Here is a 24,256-nt window from a genome sequence, read left to right as displayed (position 1 = left end):
AGAATGTGGTGAACCCGGGAGGCGGAGCTTGCTGTGAGCCGAGATTGCGCCACTGCACTACAGCCTGGGTGACAGAGCAAGACTCTGTCTTAAAAAAAAAAAAAAAAAAAAAACTGGTTCTAAGGATAACCACATGGGGTTTTATTTCATATTTCCAGTTATTTAAGCTGTGTATTCATGAAAATGCCATGGAATTCTCAGGACAAGATTTCCATTCCATATGGAATCATTGCCTAGGTGTAATGATCTTTCTTGGGGGACTTTGTCGCATTCGTTGCTCATCTGTCCCTGCTCTACCCATCTTGTGAGTGGGCACTGAGCCGTATGACTCCTCCCCTTGCCTGTGGATGACTAGATTGTTAGTGGACACTGGATCAGAGAGAGGCCCATACATCAGCTGGCCAACAGCTTTTTTATCTGACTTTGAAAAAGATGAACTGGGCCAATTAGGTTTTCACTCCTAAAAATCTGAAGTTAGAGATACATATAAAAGTCCCAGTCAGTGGTGGATATCCACATTAAAAGATAAAGTTAGGCCAGGCCAGGTGTAGGCATCACAGAACCATGTATAGACCAAAGTCTCAAGGGACAGAGTGTCAGAGGAAGCCAGATGGGCAGGAAAGGAATGGGACATTCCCCCAAACTAAACTGCTGGTCCTGGAGCAGCCTGGAATTCTGTACTTCCTGAGGCCTGGCTGTCCAGCATTTCCTGGGTTCCTATCCCCACTCTCTCTACATATTTTGATTGGGTTATTGAAAAGTATAAGTGGATTGCTGTTCTTCAGAAACAAAAGATCCTTCATTAGAATGGAGAGGGAATTTTTACCAAAATAATACTTCAGTTGGACCATTTGCAATGGAATCTGTCAGTGCCCTACACATACCTCCTTGGCACTCGCCTCTGCAAGTCAGATGTGATTACTAGAAGCATCAAATGCGTGAGTGAATGTACCTGAAAGCAGCTGTCAAACAATGGTGATGGGGAGGTGGTAAACACCCCAGCTTCCTCATCCCTTGGCTGGGATATCTCTGCAGCACATCCCACACTACCTCTTAGAGGTCCCAATGGATTGGGACTTGCTGCCCATGCTGGTAACTGGCTTGATATTGCACCTTTTATTAGCCTCACTCCTCTAACAGTGATTCCTAGAATCACCTTCCAAATAAATTACTTACCTTTAAATTTTCCTCACAGAGTCTCTTTTTGGGCGGGGAGTTGTAAACAAAAGAGAATCTAAGATCCATATTTTTATGCTAAAAAAAATGTTGTCTTAAGTCACTGATCACTTTGATCTAAAGATAACCAGAGACAGATTCTAAATAGAACAATATCCTGGAAAGACCAAGCATGTTCATCAGACAGAATATATTTTTTTCTCAAGAAAATCAATTATTAACTGGATCATCTTATCATACAAACACAATGGAACTTGTATGCACACATACTATGCCAAAGCACTTCTTCCTTTAAAATATGTAAAGAAGACAACTTAGATTAACTCTGGTAGCAGAGGTCAGAACTACCAACTGCCTCATAAATAAATATGCCCCCAAAATGTCTTTTAGGCCTGTGTTTATGTTTTAGGCAGAAGGATGTGACCTATGACATTTACCAAGCTCTATAAAAATGAGTCATTTTACAATATTTACACATATATTACATGGGCTCTCTTTACAATTTTAAACAGCTGTATATTGCTACAATTCAACCAAAGATTGTGCTAGTACCATATGCCATATGCCAAGTTGGCTGTGTGTTCAAAAGAGATACAGAAGGTAGGTCTCTTCCCTTCCTTTCTCTCACTATCCCTAGCAAGATGGAAAACACTCTGCATATGTATTGAATTTGTTGGGATTTGGAGATTAGAGGGTGGACGGGAAGGAAAATATTTAGAACTTAAATTCTTCTTGGTTTTGGATATGGATTACACAATATTTCCCCTTCCTGAATAACATATACTAAGAGCCCTGAGCATTTCCCACTACGCTTCACTGGTTATTAAATTTGCACGCAGAAAAAAAAGCAACTAAGCCACAAGATGAGCATTCAGCCATAGCATCCACAATTGAGAACTAGGTGGGCAAAAATCAAAGGAAGAAATGAAGAGAAACAAATGAATGCTGACCCATTAATGAGGCTAACAATATTTACTGAGCATCTGCAATGTGCAAAGGCATCACCTTCAAGGGGCCAAAAGTGGTATAGAGATCAAAGATACCTAAACTAAACCCTCAGCAACCTTACATCTAAGTAGAGCAAATAGCACAAGGACCTAAATAACTCTAAAACAAGGCAGAAGGATTGGAATCAGAGATACTGACCAAACAGTATGAAGGTTCAAAGGAAGGAATGCTTGCTGCTCAGCAAGAGAGATAAGGAAAGCTTCAAGTCTAATGCTGTCTTCGCAACTACAGGAAGAGTTACAGATGGTTGGCTGGGCTCAACAGCTTTCTACCAGCTGCTGCCACATATAGAAAATGAACTGGATCACTCTTCGTATGTAGATACAGAAGTTAACCAAGAAATGTGTCGGATCTTGTTCGCATCTTCTTTAAATTCTTAAAATACACCAAGTGAACCACGATCTATGTTAAATCAAGTTCAGCTGAAGTATTACTAAACCATTAACTTCACTTAGTATTCCCATCATGGATAATACTGGACCAATTAGTGACCTCAATGATTAGACAGTTTTTTAAATTAATTAATTAATTTATATTTATTTATTTTTGAGACAGGGTCTCACTCTCTCACCCAGGTTGGAGTGCAGTGGCATGATCTTGGCTCACTGCAACCTCTGCCTCCTGGGTTCAAGCAATTCTCATGCCTCAGCCTCCCAAGTAGTTGGGATTAGAGATGTGTACCACCATGCCCAGCTCATTTTTGTATTTTTAGCGGAGACAGTGTTTCACCATGTTGGCCAGACTGGTCTCAAACTCCCGACCTCAGGTGATCTGCCCACCTTGGCCTCCCAAAGTGCTGACATTACAGGCGTGAGCCACCACGCCCGGCCTACGCTGTTATTAAGTAGCCACTACCCCTATAGTGCCACTGGCTACCAAGCGAAGATAGAGTCTGTGCCCTTTAGGGACAAGTGCCCAAGGAAAGGATAACAGAACATATCCAGCTACACAGTAGAATCACATGAGAGCACTTCTGGGAAAAGACTGATGTGAAACAGAACTGGGAATTGTCCCACAAAGACAGCAAATATTAAACACCCCAGAATATTCTAGTGATGTCAAAAATGACCTTACAAAATGATCCGGGTCGCGATGGACAGAAAGGGAGCTGGCTGAGTGCTGGCCGTGGCCCTAGTTATTTGACTTTTCTTCCCCAGCTCATCTTTATCCCAGGAGATCCTACTCTATGTCATGAGAATTCTCCCTCTCCACTTGGGCTGCAGGCAAACTTTTGTGAGCTAGATTTTTCTGGGCACTGTGAGTCACAATGTGTCCGATGTCCTCTGATTAATTTTGGTTGCTATCTATGGCCACAGAACTTGGACGAGGAAAGACTTCTAAACAGTAAACAAACAAAACTTGGGGGACCACAGTAAGGCACTTACAGGAAGTGAATTTAAAAGCCAGCTAAATGATTTCTCAAAGTAAAGGCCCTACCTTTCTTTATGTAATATTTGCAGACCTTTAAATTGTAAAGATATAAGCAGTTTTGAAGATTAAGATATAGGATGTAAATAGACATGAATGTACATATAGGATTTTTGTACATACAGGAAAACTGGTGATTTCACTTTGAGGGAATAGCTTTAATTTAATTTGAAATTGTATTAAGTGGTGGGAATGCAAAATAGTACAGCCACTGAGAAAACAGTTTCTCAAAAAGTTAAACAGAGAATCACCATATGATCCAGGATTTCCACTCCTAGGTATACAACCAAGGGGACTGAAAACATGTTCACACAAAAACTCATATACAAGTGTTCATAGCAGCATTATTCATAATAGCCAGAAAGCAGGAAAAACACAAATGACCATCAGTTGATGAAAAGATAAAGAAAATGTGATATATCCCTACAATGGGATACTATTCCGCCATAAGAAGGAATACGGCATTTATCAATGCCACCTTCTTGATGAGCCTTGAAAACATTATACTAAGTAAATGAAGCCAGACACAAAAACCACAGGTTACATGATTCTAATCAGAAGAAATGTCTGGAATAGGCAAATCCACAAACACCTAAAGGAGCTCAGTAGCTGCCAGCAGCTGAGGAATGTGAGTAATCAGGGATGTTTTCTAATGGGCATAGGGTTTCCTTCTGGGCTGATAAAAATGCTCTGGAATTAGAGAGTGGGATGGTTGCACAACGTTGTGGTTCTACTAAAATCCACAGGATTGTACATGTTACAGTGAGGAATTTTATGGCGTACTACATTACATCTCAATTTTAAAATGTATGAAGTACCTTTATTTACCAAGCACTGTGTTATAGTCTGAAGAAACCATGAAAACCACCGTCCTGCCACCAAGGCACTTACTACCCGGTAGAGAGAGACATGCAAACAAACAGATTTATAAATAGCCAAGCATAGAGATGCTTGGATGGGCTTTTGTGTGGTACACAGCAGAGCCCTAAAAAGGACAGGTCTGGAGAGACTCCACAGGAAAGTCCCACCTGAGCTGAGTCTCCAACTAAACTAAAAATAATAATAATAATAATCATCATCATCATCCTTTGGTCTTCTCATGTAATATTAAACAGGGAGAGAAGAGGGCTAGGGTCTTAATCTAACGCTACCCTCTCATTATACCATAGACCTTAGGAAAATCATTTACTTCTCTGGACCTCAGTCTCTTACTTCCTATAAAAATAAGGTGTTGGCCGGGCACATTGGCTCACGCCTATAATCCCAGTGCTTTGGGAGGCTGAGGCGGGCAGGTCATTTGAGGTCAGGAGTTCAAGACCAGCTTTGGCCAACATGGTGAAACCCCATCTCTACTAGAAATACAAAAATATTAGCCAGGCGTGGTGGTGTGCGCCTGTAATCTTAGCTACCTAGGAGGCTGAGGCACAGAGAATCGCTGGAACCCGGGGGGCAGAGGCTGCAGTGAGCCAAGATCACGCCAGTGTGCTCCAGCCTGGGTGAGAGAGCAAGACTCTGTCAAATAAATATTAAATAAATAAGGTGTTGATATCAAAGATTTCTACCTTTGAGAAATATCTAGAATCCTCGTGCATATCATATCATAGTCTATCTAAAATCCTGACATACTTAAGTGCTGATTCTGCAAAGGGTTTCTCTAGTGCATTCTGGGTGTGCTGCTTTCTGAGGTTGAGAAAGGAATCTTCCTGATGACTATCTCTACACACCCTAACAAACAGCACACAGACTATGCTGCCTTCCTGTTGGCAGCCTTCATCTTCCATCCCAGGGACAGAATCACCCATCTGCTGACTACCTATTCACCTTATATTACCTTCCTACTAGCAGCCTTCGTCTGGTAGCCCATAGACAAATCAAGCCTGTGCTGGCCACCTGTCCACCCCAATGAGTAACACATAATCCATATCCCTTTCACAGTCTCACTCTGTCATCCAGACTGGAGTGTAGTAGTGCTATCTCGGCTCACTGCAACCTCTGCCTCCCAGGTTCAAGCAATTCTCCAGCCTCAGCCTCCTGAGTAGCTGGGACTACAGGCGCCCACCACCATGCCCGGCTAATTTTTGCATTTTTAGTAGAGATGGGGTTTCACTATGCTGGCCAGGTTGGTCTCGAACTCCTGACCTCATGATTCACCCATCTTGGCCTCCCAAAGTGCTGGGATTACAGGCATGAGCCGCTGTGCCCAGCCGCCACACGATCCATATTCCCTTTCTGTTAGCAGCATTGACTTGTACCCACGGCCGTCACGGGTCCATGACTAATTTGCCAAGTTAACAGGAGTCCATCCATAATCATCAGCACTGGGTCATGCCCCAGAATCATTAGGATCAAAGGATGGGAAATTAGGGATTTCTTTGAAAGTAAGCCACTCTTAGTAAGATTCAAATTTGTTTAAAGCCTGGATTAAAACAATGCCAAACAATAAACTTAAATAGACTGCTTTACCCTCTGACTTTAAATAAGATTAGTTTTTAAGTACATTTAATTAAAACGAATGGGGCATTGCAGCATATTTAGTTACTCAAGGAAGTAATTTATATGGGAACATTTCATGTGAAAATAGTTACTTGCCCACATTCCTAGGATTAAAAATAAAATAAAGAAACAAAACAAAAAGCAACCATCAAAAAACCAAAAAAAGCTGGACTAAGTAGATTCAGCGAGTGGAACTAAGTGGAAAATGTCTTACTTCTACCTTTTTCTTTCCACTCTCAGATCATTGGGCTATTTTCCTTTTACTCGTATTTTGGGTAAATCATATCTATTTTCCAGCTCAAATCGCAAAATCCTACTTTCTCTTTCCCTTCAGTGATATTTCTTTCCTTTGAAAACTAATTGTATTCGTTATCTAGACAATTATTCAATTTCTCACACATTTGGGTGAGAAGAGGGGGAAGTATTTATTGAGTTCCAACTAAATGCCAGAATTGTTTAAATATGTAGTTTCTCTTAGGGCTCATAATACTGCTGCAATGGGGGTAGCATTATCCACATTTTACATGCAAGAAAACTAAGGCTCAGATATATTAAGTAACTTACCCGGGTCACAGAACTGCAAAGAGCAGAGCTGGACTTTAAACTTGGCAGCGAGGTCTGACCCCACAGCCCTGAATTTGCAGCCACTTTGCTTTGCAGCTTCTCTTGGCCTCAGCTACTTGAAGGCAGGGGGACAATTTAATGCTGAACTGTATTCTTCCAACATAGTGATTTGATTTCGGCGAACGTTCACTCATTCATTTACTCATCACTCACAGCTTTTTTTTACATGCCAGGTACTATAATGGAATAAAAATAAGAGCACAGCTCTCTCCTTGCCCTCAGAGAGGACCTCAGTGTATGAAAAGGGAGAAGCTTATAAACAGGCAACTCGAACAAAGATATGCAGAGGATGCTATGAAAACACAGAGGAGGACGAGGCAAGAGGTAAGATCAGGCCTCCCCAGAGGAGGAAAAGCTTCACCTTCATCCTGCTGGGCCTCAGAGGAACTGGGGAGGCCATGCCAGGCAGCAGAATTGCACATACAAAGAGAGGCCCAACGTGAAAGGGTCCTTCAAATATCTGTAACAAAGAAGACTGATGCGGGTGCTTGGGGGTTAAGAGTGGGACGTGATAGAAAGGTTTAACCGTCAAGAGCTTGAAACATATGATTCTGGGAAATACGATTAAACTAATGGGATGAGAAGCCTAGGGAAGTGAACAGGGGTTATTTGTAACTATAAATAAATTTTTAAAAATACAAACTATTTAATGCTTTCCCAAATAGCTGAAACCTCAAATCCCTCTCCATTCATGCCCTTGCAAGATGTAGAAGTAACTGGCCACCACCTATCATCTCCATCCTCAGGAGAATAAAAGTTAAAGTAAGACTGCTGTTTGCGAGGAACCATATTCCATCAACAAACTGGATGTGGCCATGGGGATCCAGCATCCTGGAGGAACAGGAGGCCACAACGCAGTACATCTCCTTGCCAGCAGCAGACGCCTGTTACTACTTTGCCTCTCAAAGCAGCCTAGTCAAAGCCATCAGTCGGGAGAGCGGGTCTGAGGGCAGGAACCACATGCTGGTTCTTACCAACTTTCCCAGGATATATTTTTCATGGCTAGCTCAAACACTTCTCTCAAATTTAAGACAGGGCCTTCACACCTGAGTTCCAGGGTTTGCAGGGAATTAAAACCTTTTCCCCGACACAGCCTCTCAATGTCACCGGGAAGATGCTATAGAAAAGTTCCACAGCATCTTGAAGAATATGCTGTCTTTTTGAAAACAAAGCCATTTGCAGCCTTTGGCCTGCTATACCCAAGACGCTTCCCCGAGCCCTCTGACATACAGGTCTGGGGTTGTGGATTACTGAATGGGGTAAGAAGGGCACACTAAAAGAAAAATATTGTAGTGTTATATGTTCTGCTTAGTTTGAAAACAGGTTGGTATTGCTTTAAGAAACAATAATGTACCCAAGAGGTTCTCTCACTTACGTGATAATCTGAGTATCAGGGTCTTGGAAGACCACTCTGAGTGAAGACAACCCCTGGTATGCTGCACCTAACAGAAAGGTCTCAGCAGGTGCCTGAATCCGACGTGAACCACCTTTCTCTCTTCTGGGATATAAACTCCTTTTTCAGGGAGGGGACTGCCAAGTCTACTTTGGTCCCAGCTCTCCAGTCCAGAACATTCTGCTTTGGAATTTGGACTCAGCTGACAACATAATCACTGAATCCTCTCCAGATATCCTTGGGGCTTTTGATAATAGTACCAGTCTCTTGTTTGTTTGTCAAGAAGGTAATTGCCCTAAATATGTTATTTCATTTGTATGAGACCCAAAAGCTCCAAGGGACAGAAAGAAACACAGGTTCAAAAACTTCACTCTAATTTCCCACAGTAGAGTAAGGGAACATTCCATACAGACAGCTTGTATTTATGAGCTAGAGGAAGGAAATCTTTGCTAATTTTCCTGGCAACAGCAATTTACTTTATGGGAGTCTTCAAATTTGAGCTGCTGAAGTACTTAATGAACAATATTATTTACAAACTTTAGGTGTGCCAGTGTTCAGCACACCTCGTGAATGACCACTCTTATGCTCCTCAGGCTGAGGCAGAGTGACATCGTGGTGGAGACCATGAACCTGGGTGTCAGGCAGACCTGGGTGTCAGGCAGACCCAAATCTAGTACTTACGTGACCTTTGGCAGGTCTCTTAACTGCATGCGCCCCAGTTTCCTTCTCTGTAAAATGAAATAAAAGTAATTCCTGCTTTGTTGAGTTATTGAGAATATCAAACATGGAAAAATCATAAAACACGTGGCCCAGGCGAGGTGTGGTGGCTTGCGCCTGTAATCTCAACACTTTGGGAAGCCAAAGCAGGAGGACTGTTGGAAGTCAGGAGTTTGAAACCAGCCTGGGCAACAAAGTGAGACCCTGTCTCTACAAAAAAATCAAAGAATTAGCTAGGCATGGTAGCATGTGCCTGTGGTTCCAGCCACATGGGAGGCTGAGGCAAGAGGATCACTTGAGCTCAAAAGGTGAAGGCTGCAGTGAGCCCTGTTCGCACCACTGCACTCCAGCCTGAGAGACAGAGGGAGACCCTGTCTCAAAAACAAAACCAAATAAAAAAAGACACTTATTACAATGTTTGAGATATAGTAGGCCCCCAGTGAATGACAGCTGTTCTTCTAGAATAGTACTACATCTACAGTGAGAAGCTGCAGAGGCTGGTTTGTATGTTTACTGATCTATTTCACTGATATATGTTCACTGATATATGTTCACTGATATATTTTTGTGGAAGCTATTTTGTATGTTCACTGATATATTTGTTTTGCCCACTTTTCCCATCTTCTTGCTAATTCATTGCTGTTGTTAAGTGAGGAAAACAATTTCTTCCCTTGCAACATCCAAGGGTTGTTTTGAGCATAACAAAGGACAGATACGCATGGGGACACTTGGAAAATCATGGAGTCCAGCACAACTCAAAGCAGGGATTGAGCACCAGACAACAACAGGAAGCTGCAGCATCTTGAGATCTTTCTGACAGCTGCAGGAGGCCTGTGCCAAATATTCCTGAGCACCCTGCCAGGAGCTGCTCCTGAACACTCTGGGGCTTCGTAGCACAGGAACACGCATGGCTGCAGGAGGGCGCACTTCCTCCAAGCACCTGTCCTAAACAGGATGCTCTGAGCACACAGTGGCTTCCTGGGAACCCCACGTCCTGTGCAGCATCTATAGTTGTGGGCCTCTATTGTTTCACAGCATGGAAGGCAAACAATAGAAATTATTTTTATCAATAATAAACAATTTTTCTTATTTTATTTTTTTAATTCAACCTCCATAGAGATTGTCAAAAATGACTAATGCTGACTATATTGCAACTCTATTATTATTACTGAAATTAGCATTTACCGTATGCTTCTGTGCACCACTACACCAAACACTTTGATATGCACGTTCTCATTCTTTAAATTTATTTTTATCGCTATTTACGATTTTTAAAATTGAGATAGGGTCTTGCAATGTTGCCCAGGCTGGTCTTGAACTCCTAGGCCCAAGTGATCCTCCTGCCTCAGCCTCTCAAGTAGCTGGTACTATAGGCCCACACCACCATGCCCAGCCAGGTTCTCATTGAGTCCTCATAATCAATACTGCCCTTAGACACAAGCAAACAGGGCCCCTGCCCTAACCCTATTCCTTCCTCAAAAATGTCTAAGTGCGCTCTGGTACCTGGGATCGCTGGGGCCAGCAGTGCTGTCCGGATGGGGAATCTGAGCCTTCTCTTCACAGATCTCTCTAGTGATCCTCTGCATCTCTCCCATACTGGGCAAAGGGTTGGCCAGATGCCCCAAGGAACCCCAGGAGTCATGCCAATGGGGTTTCTTGGGGCCCTGGAGCTGGCTCCATTCTAGGAGACAAGCCTAGCAAGCAATCACTTCCTCAGGCTGGTGTGGCATTTCTTTCCCATGATTGAAACAGACTGAGCTGTTGACACACTGCCTTTGGGTGACTCAAGTTGTTTATATAGACAGGAGCCCTACAAAAAATATTTGCCCAGGGCCCCATCTACTCTAGGGATAGGCCTGCTCAAAGTGATCATATAAGGTATGCATTCCCTGCCTGCCTTAGGGACAGAGAAACGCACTTGGAATTCCTAACTTCCCAAAGTAACACATTTAGTGAGTAGAAGAGCTGGGAGTCAAATTCTGGAATGTCCAACCTCCAAGTCACAAGACTTAACTAATCTCCCAGATTTCCTTATCTGCCTCCACTAAGATATGGATATCCCAATGATGATTACCTTTCCTGTATCCAAAACTCTCTGATACTGTTAATTCTCTTGTTCCCTCGTGAGGGAATCTGCTGATAAGTCATTATCCAGCATGCTTTCATTAAACTAAGCTTACCTGGCTTCCCCTTGCCTTCCTGCCTTCTCCTCCCAACAGATCTTATCTCTCTTTCAAGAGCAACAGTGGCTCACTCCAAAAATATCTGATCTGAGTCTCTTTGAGTAGAAACATTCCACAGAAGCACCAAAGTCATTCAGAATAAAGTGTTAGCTCTGGCAGAAATCTATATGTTTCATTTTTATTCCTATTTGTGGAATAAAACGTTTTTTCCTCAATAAAGGGATTCTAGGTATCCACTAGTATGTGGATCTGATTTTTGAGGGAGGTGTCCTTTGCTGCAATAGGCATAGTCAGTTGGTTCTGAACAAAGTCTTCTGAGCAGAGCTTGTAAGGGGACTGGGAAGAAGGCGTGGCTTCTCCATCCCCACTCCCTGCTACCCTAAAAAGGGATGTGCCTGGAATCATGACGAGAAGCTTGTTAAGAGTAAGAGACAAGGAGCTGTCACCATCAGCAGCTGTCAGTATCCTGTCCTGCCTGAGCACTGACCTGCTCCTCAGCCTTCTCTGTCCCAGCCGAAGCTCTGTAGAGTCCCAGTGAGACACCGCTTCACACCCATTAGGATGGCTAGAACAAAAAAGTCAGATAAGGCCAGGCGTGGTGGCTCACGCCTATAATCCCAGCACTTTGGGAGGTGGAGGTAGGCAGGTCACCTGAGGTCAGGAGTTCCAGACCAGCCTGGCCAACATGGTGAAACCCCACCTCTGCTAAAATTACAAAATTAGCCAGGTGTGGTGGCACGTGCCTGTAATCCAAACTACCTGGGAGGCTGAGGCAGGAGAATCATTTGAACTCGGGAGGCAGAGGTTGCAGTGAGCCAAGATCAGGCCATTGCACTCCAGCCCGGGCAACAAAGTAAAACTCCGTCTCAAAAAAAAAAAAAAAAAAAAAAAAAAAGGCAGATAATAGCAAGTATTAGCAAGGATGTGGAGAAACTGGGACCTTCATATGCTGCTGGTGGGGATGTAAAATGGAATAACCGCTTTGTAAAATAATCTAGAAGTCCTGCAGAAGGTTAGACATAGACTTATTACATGACCCAGAAATTCCACTCCTAGGTATATACCCAAGAGCCCTGAACATATCATATGTCCACATAAAAACCTGTATATGATGATTCTTTTGATGTGTTCATGCATGTGTGTGTGAGGTGTGCCACCTTTGAACCTTGTTATGACATTGGCACATTACCCATCTGACATGAAAAAAGAGAGAAAAAAAAAACCTCGTATATGAATATGCATAGGGGCATGATTCATAAGAGTCAAAAGTTGGAAACATCCCAAATGTCCATCAGCTGGTGTAAGGAGAAACAAATTGTGGAATATCCATACAGTGAAATAGTATCTGGCCATAACAAGGAATAAAGTACTGACATGTGCTACAACATGGGTGAACCCTGAAAACGTGCTAAGTGAAAGCAGCCATAAACGAAAGACCACGTGTTATAAATTCCCTTCACATGAAATATCCAGAATAGGGAAATCTAAGAGGCAGAAGTAGATTTTGATTTCTTCAGGCTGAGAGATGGGGGTGAAGAGGTTGGGGTGGGGAGGCAATAGCTAAAGGGTACGGGGTTTCTTTTTGAGGCAGTGAAAATATGTATGTAACACATCAGTAACATACTAAAACCCACTGAACTGTATACTTTAAATGGATGAATTTTATAGCCTATGAATTATAGCTCAATAAAGCTATTGAAAGCTGATTGCAACAAAACAGAACATCTTAACTCCCTTACTTTGGCTAAACTGAATCCAGTTCAACTCTGGCTGTCCAAGAATGATGAGGAATATGTTATGCTTCCTGGCTCATTTGACTTAACTTCATACATTCATAGGGACCATGGTTAATCACCTTCTGCTTCCTGTACTACTTCTAGTGCTGACTTTGACAAGGCGTGAGCAGTTGGGTAGGTATCATCTTCATTAATAAAGGCACCATGATAACTTCAAAGTCAGAAAACTCCCAAGTGCAATAACTCTATCCTGAGAGTGGGTCTTCTCTACCTCTTTCCCAGGCAGAGGGATGAGTGACACGTTTTAATGAGCTTCACTGAAAAGAAGCCTCAACAAGTTCTCTCAATATTACAATGCTTTCTTTTTATTTTATTTTATATTTTTTAGAACATTTCACAAGACGAGCCCTCCCTACACAGTGACACAATTTGGACCTCAATTTTACTTAGGTCATCTTGTGCTAGCCTCCATCTCCCGCCTTGAATATTTTCTTTCCGTTCATCCTTTGTCATATGAAATAACAGCATCTACAGATAGAGATCTTTCTTTTCCATCATACTTCCTATTACTGACAGTTATTCCTACCAAGTTTGGAAAGAGATACATTTGTTACTGAAGATCATAAAATCCTGGACAAAAATATCCTCGGAATTTAGCTCCATAGCTGTACTTATGTTACATTCTCCATTTCTCCCACCCTCACCCCCATTAATTATATATTAAGGATAGTGTTTCCTTTGAAGAACACATCACGGAAGAATGATCTGGATAGTACTCTCTTAATTACGCCAATCACAAAACACAAAACCACGTCCAGAGAGGGTTATTTTACTTACCAAAAGGATCAACGCTGTTACATACGCGCCCACGTGGGCAGTAGTCCTCGGGACAGAGATACAGCAAATGGGTGACAGTGGCACGCCTGTGAGCGGGGAAGGAGGTCCCAGAGACCCTCCGGTCCTCAACAATCAGTCTCTTTCTGTTCGAGCCCCTGGCACCGGTTCTCTCAGATGAGGTGACTTTGCTTTTCTCAGAGCTGCACAATTTCCCCAGACACTTTAGACCAAGGAAGGCAGGCATCTTGGCATGGATTTCCAAGAAATGAGAAATGGGCAGCGGGGGCCCAAGGAGCGGTGCTGGCCCACAACTCTCTCTGTTCCCCTGGCTCCTTACTGTCTCCTTTTCTCACTGCCCAGCAAAGAAGATTAAGGCAGATGTATTTAAGTGATTACCCTCAAGAGCTTAGGGTGCCATATTCTCAGTCAGATGATTAGGTATAAAAACAGCCACTACCAGGAACTCAGTCTCAGACATGAATGCATATTTGAACATCAGATTAATATCCAGAACAAGAGAAAGAATATAGCTGTAATATCTACAAGAATTCTCCTGCAAATACTCCTAGAATATTCAGTATCATCTGGTAAGAGTACTGAGAATAGGGCTAGGGATATATACACATATTTTGTATAATCTAAAAATGTCTATCAGAAAAATCCCAGGGTAATAATTCCAAGTTCTCCAGTATTTCAGATCTCACAGGTGGAGGTGGGGGAGGCTCGATTAAAGATCCTCAGCTTTAACTTGTGACAAATCCAGCTCTCAGCCGTAGCAAACAATCATTTCCTTTCCATTTTCTAGAAGGGAACCCCTCCCCTCAGTACCAGGAAAATCCTTCTGCCTCATTCCATTAAGCCAGTGTTTACTGTCTTAAAGTTGTTTCATGGGTTTTCTCTGATGGCAGAATCATATGATGGAGACAGAATTAACATGTAGGTAGCTTCAGCTTTTCACAAAATTACAAGCTAGAAGGATCTTCACGGAATTAATGTATTGCTATAAAAAGGACAACCCCCAGTAATTATCATTTACTCTTTAACATCCACACAGTAAGATGCAGTACAATATGTGACCGTATGTGACCGTCTACAACCATACAAAAGTCACAAGCCAAAATGAATAAACTCACACTCCTTCTCCTGTCATTGGGCTATTATGTTCTAATATAAATTTCTTTTTATTAAAACCCTAGAATAGAACTATAGAGCTGACAAGGCCATCAAAGGTAATGTAGTCCAGTAGTTCCCAAATACTGCTGCGCATAAGAACCATCTGCCGGTATGGTTGCTCACGCCTGTAATCCTAGCACTTTGGGAGGCTGAAGTGGGAGGATGGCGTGAGGCGTGAGGCCACTTCGAGACCAGCCCTGGCAACATAGCAAGACTATGTCTCTACAGAAAAAAAAAAAAAAAAAAAATTAAAAGATTAGCCAAGTGTGGTGTCATGCATCTATAGTCCCAGCTACTCGGGAGGCTGAGGCAGGATGATTGGTTGAGCCCAGGAGTTTGAGGTTACAGTGAGCTACGATTATGCCACTGTACTCGTAGGTGACTGGGTAAGACTCTGTCTCAAAAAAAAAAGAAAAAAGAAAAAAAAATTTGTAGAACTTTTGAAAAAATACAAAATATATATATGGGATTCTTGCATGTAGGGGTCAAGAACTTACTTTTTTTAATACTTTAAGTTCTAGGGTACATTGCCCAATGTGCAGGTTTGTTACATAGGTATACATGTGCCATGTTGGTGTGCTGCACCCATTAACTCGTCATTTACATTTCTAAACATTCTCCCAGACTAGTGCCAGCACTCAGGAAGCACTGATCTACACCAGCCTTTAAGATGAGGAAGGTAAGTCTCAGAGAAGACGCAACTTTCTCAGGACAATGCAGAAAGCCTAGGGTGGAGCCAGGTCTTCTGAATTCCACGCTATGACTCTTCCTATCCAATAGGTCCTTCCACAAAGGCCCCAGGCAGATGATGCAGAGAAAGGAAATTCTTGCTTCTTTTGTTACTAGTTCCTCATCTATTGGCAACACAATTCAAAAACCTGAGAATTCCAATTGGCTGGAATTATTCTATGCCAATGGGAAGCACGGTGGGAATGGAAGAAACAGACACTGTCTGGGGCACTCAGACTGCGTGGACTTGGGGAAAGTGGGAACATGGGACTTCTACCACTACCGAAGTCACATCTCAAAATTTCTGCTCCAAAATTCTGGGAATTAAGCCCGACACCAACCTCCAAAGTCTTCCTCTAAAAACAGTTTACAAAGCAGGTAAAACAATCTGTATGTGTTCTTTTCCCTGCTTGCCTATTTTGAAGAACCTTCGGATATACAATGTAAGATGTTCTATCAATGCTTCTCAAAATGAGGGTAAGGGATAAAAGACCACACATTAGGTGCAGTGTACACTGCTCGGGTGATAGGTGCACCAAAATCTCAGAAATCACCACTAAAGAACTTACCCATGTAACCAAACACCACCTGTTCCCTCCAAAACTATTGAAATTTTAAAAAAAAGAAAGAAAAGATATACAACTGGAAAAAAGAGTGGCATTCATCCGTCAAAAAACCAAAAAAACATATTTCCCAAAATGTGATTTCTGGGCCAATTTGTTTAAGATGGAGATCCCTGAGGGCCACCTCAGCCCTACCAGGTTCTTCTAGAGTGTTTTCTAATAAACATTGTAGTGTGGAAACTCCTGCCTTTCACTGTTAATTCTTTCTTGCTGTGTTTCCTAGAGCTCTGCTCTTTGAAACCGAGAACCTGAGCAGCTACTTGCTTATATGTATTTACATGGTCTTTTTGTGAAATACAGATGCGTTTATACAGAGACACGTGATGCAGCCACTTTGAAGGCAGGCTCTGGAACACAGTAACAACGCACGAACATAGACTTTGGACAGAAAAGAGATTATATCCTTCAAACCCAGCATCTTCCTGACCTGGAAAAAAGGTAACTATTCCATAACAAAGTTGTTCTGCTTTCTTGGTCCCTAAACTCGTCAAGTATTGCCCACAAAAACTATTTCCACTGCATTAACTCTACCTCAATGCTTAGCCATCGTATCTGCAGAGCATACACAGGACACTCCTAAATTTTTTTTTTTTTTTTACAAGTTTACAGATCCATATATTTAGTTCAAGATGTAACTGTCTTCTAAGAGACTGCGAAAAGGAAAAGAAAATAAATTCTTATTCAATAACGGAATTATACGTAAGAATTTTGATACATTTTGTTAATTTTAGGTCAGGATGCAAAGTAAACTACATATGGATCATAAAGACGGCTAAAGAGAATAACAAATGGCTGCTTGCTTTTAAAGACAATCGAACTACATATAAATGTGAGGGGGCTGACTCCATTCTCAGGCAGTGGAGAGGGATGAGAGTTCAGATGCTGGCAGCAGTGACTGCAGACACCTGTGAACTAAGTTCCACTCCCCAAGTGCTCAGAGCTTTTCACTTACCCTCCTCCACATGGCTCCAGTTAAATACCTAGCAGAGGCCAAGCCTCCAGCCTTAAAAATAGACTTGCAGTGGTATCTGCCTGACAGCAACCTTTTCACCCAGGAAAGTACAGTTGGGGAAGACCCTAAAGAAGCACCAGTGGATTCAGGTCTTTCATCGCTTCCTTCTGCCACAGCCCACATGAAACTACAGTCACAGCAATCACAAAGGAGTGCAGTGGGTTCTGTGACCGTTTCTATGGTTCTATGATATGATATCACAATGCACCACATTACAAAGCTAATGATAATTACAAACGTTGAACTTCTGCCCAAGATTTTGCTGGCCTGTGTATCTTATCAGATAGGAAATTCCTAATCTTTCTAGAAGCAGTTCCACTGTACCTACTCAAGCTCTTCTATGATAAATTATGAAAATGAACCATCAGTGGGAAAATTCACCAAGGGGCACTGTGGACACCCAACCTTTGCATGCTGTAGGAGCTCAATAAACACCCGATGTGATGAGCCCCAGCCCAAAGCCAGGCGTTTTGGGGCTACACAGTGCTCGGGGAACAGATGCCTCAATTACTGGTCTTTCTTCATCAGTCACAGTGGTTCTCCACAAATGAACATGGACTTTATTCTATATAGTGATTTAAGTCTTTTTCGCAGATAAGTGTCCCCTCCCTGCTTAAATCATCTGCTAGGATCTACTTGCTTCTCACTAAAGAATAAAATTTTGTCAGAGAGCAAATTGCCACCTTACAATGCGAATATTTACGGAATTTAGTTTGCTAAGGAAATGGTCTGCAGTTAGCCTGTGGCCTCATCAGTGCCAACGGGGTTACTTTTCATTTTTGTTGTTGCTTTTTAATCAAAATGAACAAACAAAAAGACTTTGGCATGCCTTCTAAAAACACCTGCAGTTGCTCACAAGTCAGGATGATCTTTGCTGCTAAACAGAACAGATTAAGTGGGAAGGCTGTGAAAAAGGGGTGCAACTGGACTTCCAGGTAGCGATGACTCGGCCCATTTGAGGTTCTCCTGCTCAGCAGTGGCTATCCCTGCTCCCTGCTCCCCGCAAGTCCTAAAGTTCAGTCCTTCTGCATGGTCAGCCCTGGGCATCTTCTCTGCAAAGCCCAATGTTTAAGGGGTCTTACCCATCCCTCCAAAGCAGGCTGTGATTTTCTGAGCATACTGGCACAGGCTCCGGTCTGGGCAGGTCTCCTCTGGAAGGCCTGCTTCCTCCATCCCTCTGCATGCAGCTGCTTCTCTTCCCGTAATGCCACTTGCCCAAGACCTGCTCAAAATGGAACAAGCAGCCAAACACCCTCTTCCATATCTTCTCTATTAATAATTCAGATACTACATAAAATCTGCTGAGCATTCAGGATTGAGAGCACCACGGCACTCTGAGGACTGAAGCATAATTAGTTTAACAGGCATCAAGTGTCTCAAATTACTCTCTGACAATACTCTGCATAGGCAACGTTCCCAAAGTGCAATGAGAGGCAGGCTTGGAATGCCTTCAAGAAAGCAGCCACAGATGAAGATCAGCTCAGAGTGGGGTCACAGGTACCCCCTGAGCTCCAACTCCATATGTTAGACAAGACACTCCCATGAATCTCCTCCACAGAATCAGAGCACTGAGGTGCTGCCCACACATCACAATCCACCAGGCCGCAGTCTTTGTCAGCGGCCAAACCTTCTCTATGCCCTCAACCCATCTCTTCATCCTGCCCATGCTTCTTTTGCTTTTCCTGAAATTCCTCAACCTCCTTCTCATTGGAACTTTCTGAAAATCTACCTGTGCTTAAAAATGCAGCTCAAACATTACCTCCTCCATACAGGCTTCCAGAATCACTCTGATTAGAATCAATTTCTTCCTATCTTGTCCCCAGACAGCAGCTCTCCCATGGTATTTATAATCCTGCCTTGCAATAAGGTTACCTATAGACTGTCTTATTTCTCCTGCCAGCTGCTAAGCTGCTGGAGTGCAGGAGTCTTGCCTTTGTCACCCTGTTTCCTTTACATGAGGCTCTGTATATACTTAGTACTCAATGCCTTATAAATAACCTTTGGTAATTCTCTATAAGTCACTGTGAAATGTGAGTAGCCAATACTTGAAAAGGCAGATATGAAAGACAAAACACACTCTGGCCATTATTAATGCTCTGCTAGAAGAGGAAAATGTACACATTCTATACTATAGTGTCTAAGAACTGCTATACTACATATACAGCTGCAAGATATAATTATCATCCTCCTGGTTAGAGCATATCTAAGTGCCACTGAACTGGAAGGCACTAAGTGGCAGGCACATGCCCGAGAGGCCCTGGCCAGCTGTGGACATAGGAAGCTGTCCCAGTAGTTGGTAATTAGGAGACAGGCTGTCCTTGCTGGTGGGATAAATAGCTGAGTGTAGAACCAGAAACCCCAGCGTCAGCATTTCTCTGCACCTCCCCTGACAGAGGTGCTGACCCTGGAGCAGGTGCACGGTGCCTGCCTGCTCCAGCTTCCCCACCGTGGCTCTCCCAGGAGGAAAAATGCAGAGGGAAGCGTTTCTAATGGCACCGTTTGAAGTATTTATAATTCGTCTCTCTCAACACTGAAAAGCTCTGACTCACTCTGGCAAACCTCATGTTCACTGTCAATTTACTAGGAAATCTCCAGTACCCCAGATAATCTATTTTCTGACTATGCTATTATCAGGGCTTCTCGCTCACTGGCTTCCTTTTTTGAGATCTTTCACCTGTGGACTTCAGCTTTAGCTTCACAGAACCTCCTATAGTTTATGGTCACAAGAAATATGTAAGCTAGATAAGGAACAGAACAGGAGACTGGGTTAAAATCAGTGTCAGGCTCTTCTCTATCCTTTGAGACTGTGAGCTAACTAAAACATTCATTAAGTGCCTACAATAGGATGGGCCAGGTGACAGCAGCCTTAATGATGAATAATGTAGCAGCCCACAAAGAGCACACACATTAGCAGGAAACCAGGCATGGGTGTGCCTAACTACAGTGCAACATGGTAAATACCATGCCAGTGTATCGTTATAGCAGTAAAAGTCTGGGGGTTTGACTTAGAGTTTGGGGATATGGTTAATGATCTCTTAATTTTCTTTTTAATTTTTTTTTTTTTTTTTTTGGAGACGGAGTCTCGCTCTGTCGCCCAGGCTGGAGTGCAGTGGCCGGATCTCGGCTCACTGCAAGCTCCGCCTCCCGGGTTTACGCCATTCTCCTGCCTCAGCCTCCCAAGTAGCTGGGACTACAGGCGCCTGCCACCTTGCCCGGCTAGTTTTTTTGTATTTTTTTTTAGTAGAGACGGGGTTTCACTGTGTTAGCCAGGATGGTCTCGATCTCCTGACCTCGTGATCCGCCCGTCTCAGCCTCCCAAAGTGCTGGATTACAGGCTTGAGCCACCGCGCCCGGCCTAAATTTTTTAATGTTTCTCTCTTTTTAAAAAATTTTTATTTTACTTTATTTTTGAGATGGAGTCTCGCTCCGTCACCCAGTCTGGAGTGCAGTGGTGTGATCTTGGCTCACTGCAACCTCTGCCTCCTGGGTTTAAGCAATTCTCCTGCCTCAGCCTCCCAAGTGGCTGGGATTACAGGTGTGTGCCACCATGCCTGGCTAATTTTTGTATTTTTAGTAGAGACGGGGTTTTGCCATGTTGGCCAGGCTGGTCTTGAACTCCTGGCCTCAGGTGATCCGCCCACCTCAGCCTCCCAAAATGTTGGGATTACAGGCATGAGCCATGGCCTAATGTTTCTTTCTTAATAAAATGTTCCAGAACAGAGATGTGGCGTATGTTTCACATTTTACATGAACAACTTTATGTATTTCTATTGCATTCCCAATGATGACACGCACACACACAAGGCTTTCAGTCCACAAGGGGTGTGTCAAATGTGCTCCCTCGCATTCGCTAGATGCTGTGCTCTGATTTTTTTGAAAGAGCATGAGAGGGAAAGATTAAGTCACCCTGGTGCTGGTAGGATTGTGAAGAATCTGGTGTTCCATCTGGGCCTTGAAGACAGACTGACCAAGGGAATAAGGAGGTTAGCGGAGGGCAGAAAAGAACATTCCAAACAGAGGATGCTCCAGAATAAAGCTTCACTCAGATCATACAAGTTGATGGGAAGGAGGTCAAAGGACATGGAGAAGCTCTTAGAAAGAAAAACCTATCCTTCCACATATAAACAACTCTATTTAGAGAGAGAACACGGTGTGACCTTTGAGCAGGCGCAAAGCAAGCCTTTAAAAGCATACTCAATTGTCGTTCTTTCTTTAGAGCACCAGAATTCTGGGAAAACCGTTGGCACAGATCCACAAATACATTTCACACTGATTCAGTATTAACAGCCTCTCTCAGCGCTTGCTTTGTCCAAGTATTTAAACCACAAATTTGTTAATCATAGCAGAAGTCCTGTGAGATGGAGGCCCCACATCTCAGACTGAGAAACTGAGACCTGGGAGGGTACTGCTTTTCTCTGCATTAAATTAGATGTCAAAATTAGATGTTTGAAAAGAACGTAAGCTCCCCAAAGGGAATCCCAGGCCTTAATAGGAATAAAAAATGCCTTTGGCTATTTTGGAGTTCACAGTTATAGAAGGTTTTAGAATACAGTTGTTTAAATGTGGCTACAGAGGGACAATACCTTTCTAACAATGGAGAACTTTCTGCTGTCTTCCCATAGTGTGGGCAAATCAGGTGACCTTTCTCCTGAATCCTTTATCTAGAAGGCACAATTTATTGGGTACAAAATTGGCAGTCTCTGATATGAAAATGCTTTCGGGCAGAATCATTGTCCAGGCATCACTTAATCTATTGGCTGCCAAGATAGGGTGTGCAATACCTACAACATAATTTTCTGCAGTGTGGAGAGAAAATTCTGGAATATATATATATATTCTTATTCTTTAAGACTTTTAAATACCTATATGTTTAAAAGTGTACATAATGGTAATACAGCCCAAGTTTATTATTTACCAATAAATAATATACATACATATTACACATTTTTTTTTTCTTTTTTACTGCTAGTAATGCAAAATCAATAGTGTTTGGAGACCAGGGATTATTCTACCAAAATAAATCACAAAGAAACTAATCAGAACTCAACCAGAGGTAAGTACTAAATTTTTGCTCAACAATAGATGAAACTAAAGTTAAAAGTAAAAAACAAACAACAACATGGTCAGTAATTTGTAGGCTCTGGGAGTAAGAATACCTAGTTCAAATCTTGGTTTGGCTACTTGCTACTGAGCAACCTCAGGTGGGTTCTAATTGAAGCTTGGTTACTTCATCTGTAAAACAGATATAAGAATATCTCCCTCATGTATATACTAAATAGTTCCTGATATCCTTGATAGTTCCTAGTACATAGAAAGGGCTCCATAAATGTTGATCCAGAGGTTGCAAATCAAAATAGGACTGAGAGTAGAATTTTTTTTTAATGGAGGCAGTAGATTGGTCCTGAGATAACTGTGAATGGTGGGATAGATAAAAAATAAATTATATCTTAATTTTATAAAGGGAGGAGCCAGTACTCAGATCCAAGCAATTATTGTTGTTTTAGAATGCAAGCCAGCCAGGTATTGCCAGACGTTCACATTTTTACAGGAAATTTCCCAAGTTTCAAAGATTTGCAACTCATAAAAAGAAAAAAGCACCACTGTCCATGTTTCCACTCTCCAACAAAACAGAACAAAACATGTTCACAGGCCTACCATGGCCTGTAGGCTATCAGTCTGGGATCCACATATTAGTTATTATAAAAGCTGTGATTTAAACCCTCCTACTTACCAAACTTAAACCAAACAGTTGTGATTTATTTCGGGTACTGAGGGAAGGCAGCAGGGTGCAAGGTTTTTAGAAGCATTGGAAGTTTCCACAGAGAAAATCTATACCTTCCTATTTCTAAAATCAGATTTTAATCTGCTGTGAACCACTGCAAAAGTGACCATGTATTCCCAAAAACAGTGTCTGATATTAAATAGTAGCACTTCCAAAGCAAATGCTTCCTGATAACCAATACAAAGCGTGTCTGCTCCTCTCCCTATCATATTATTTTGTTTATTCCTACACATACAGTCTTTTTAACCACTAGTAGGATACTATTACACATTTCACTCTGCAATTTTTCCCTTTAAATTAATTTTTTGTGTTTCTAGTATTAAATTAAGGTGTAATTTACATACAGCAAAAAGCATAGATCTTAAGTATACAATTTGATGAGTTTTAACAAATGCATTCACCTATGTAAACCACACATCTGTCAAGATACAGAACACTTCCAGCACTGCAAAAAGTTCCTCTGTGCTCCTTCCCAGTCAATCCCTGCCCTCACACCACAGCCACTGTTCCCATTTCTATCACTTTGTGCACATTCCAGAACTTCACACAAATAGAACCATCCAATATATACCCTTTCACCCCAGCTTCTTTCACTCAGCATGTTTTTGAGATTCATCCATATTTCCCCATTGAGTTTACCTCTAGCATGTATCCCAATGCAAAAATAATCACTTCTCTCCAGTGTGTTAGAAATCATCATCTGGGTGCTATTACCTTGCAGTAAACATCCATTCCATGAGCTTTTGGAAACGAGAACAAATGCAATGTCTACCTTTGGAGTCCCAAAGCATGCCAATGTTGACACCATGTCATTAACTGGGAGGGGGTATGGTTGGGGTTCCTTCGAGGTGGGCAGTACTAGCGGATGGGCAGACTTCAGGTTGCACCAAATTGAAAGGGGGCAGTGCTTGGGAGAGGGAATCCATTGGAAGAGCTGTTTCTACAAATACTTAATAAAAAATTGTAAATGAGGAAGTAGTCAATTATGCATCAGCACTTGGGAAGAGGAAGAAAGGAAAGAACACCCAGCCTAGGTGGAGGTGGGAAGAGAGATGGATAAGTTTGATGACCAAGGGACAAGTGGAGTGAGACAGGGATATTAGTAGATAAGGAAAACAAGATCTAAGATCATCTCACGAATAGATAGTACCCCACTGGGCCATTCCCTTCTTACATGGGTTCACATATTCCCAGCCAAACTGAGGATGGGCACTGTTTATAGGAGACAGCCCTAATAGACAAATGGCCAGAAGAAAAAGGACATGGATACTTGATAAGGGGAAAAATCAACCTTTCTTTCTTTCATTTATTTATATAGTTTTTAAGAGATGGGGTCTTGCTA

General features: G+C 42.3%; 1 protein-coding gene and 1 non-coding gene across 2 annotated transcripts in view; one reads left to right on the top strand and one right to left on the bottom strand.

Annotated features, from left to right (window-relative positions):
• Positions 1 to 20,214, bottom strand: part of LOC116268595 (actin-binding LIM protein 1-like) — a 114,063-nt gene extending 93,849 nt beyond the window's left edge. The window contains exons 1-2 of the mRNA XM_031661458.1: positions 17,073 to 20,214; positions 13,596 to 13,947 (exon numbers count right to left, since the gene is read on the bottom strand). Coding sequence (XP_031517318.1) covers positions 13,596 to 13,839 — 244 coding nt within the window. The 5' untranslated portion in view covers positions 13,840 to 13,947; positions 17,073 to 20,214. The remainder of the gene's footprint in view (positions 1 to 13,595; positions 13,948 to 17,072) is intronic.
• On the top strand, positions 12,122 to 12,221 carry LOC116272697. The gene has a single exon (XR_004181310.1). It is a non-coding gene; the product is annotated as a small nucleolar RNA U13 (small nucleolar RNA).
• Positions 20,215 to 24,256: the final 4,042 nt, after the last annotated feature.

The sequence above is a fragment of the Papio anubis genome, unplaced genomic scaffold (assembly GCF_008728515.1).
Source record: "Papio anubis isolate 15944 unplaced genomic scaffold, Panubis1.0 scaffold163, whole genome shotgun sequence".
NCBI classification, from domain to species: domain Eukaryota; kingdom Metazoa; phylum Chordata; class Mammalia; order Primates; family Cercopithecidae; genus Papio; species Papio anubis.
Note: the sequence above shows the minus strand (reverse complement) of the source record. Positions and strands in the feature narration are given on the sequence as shown.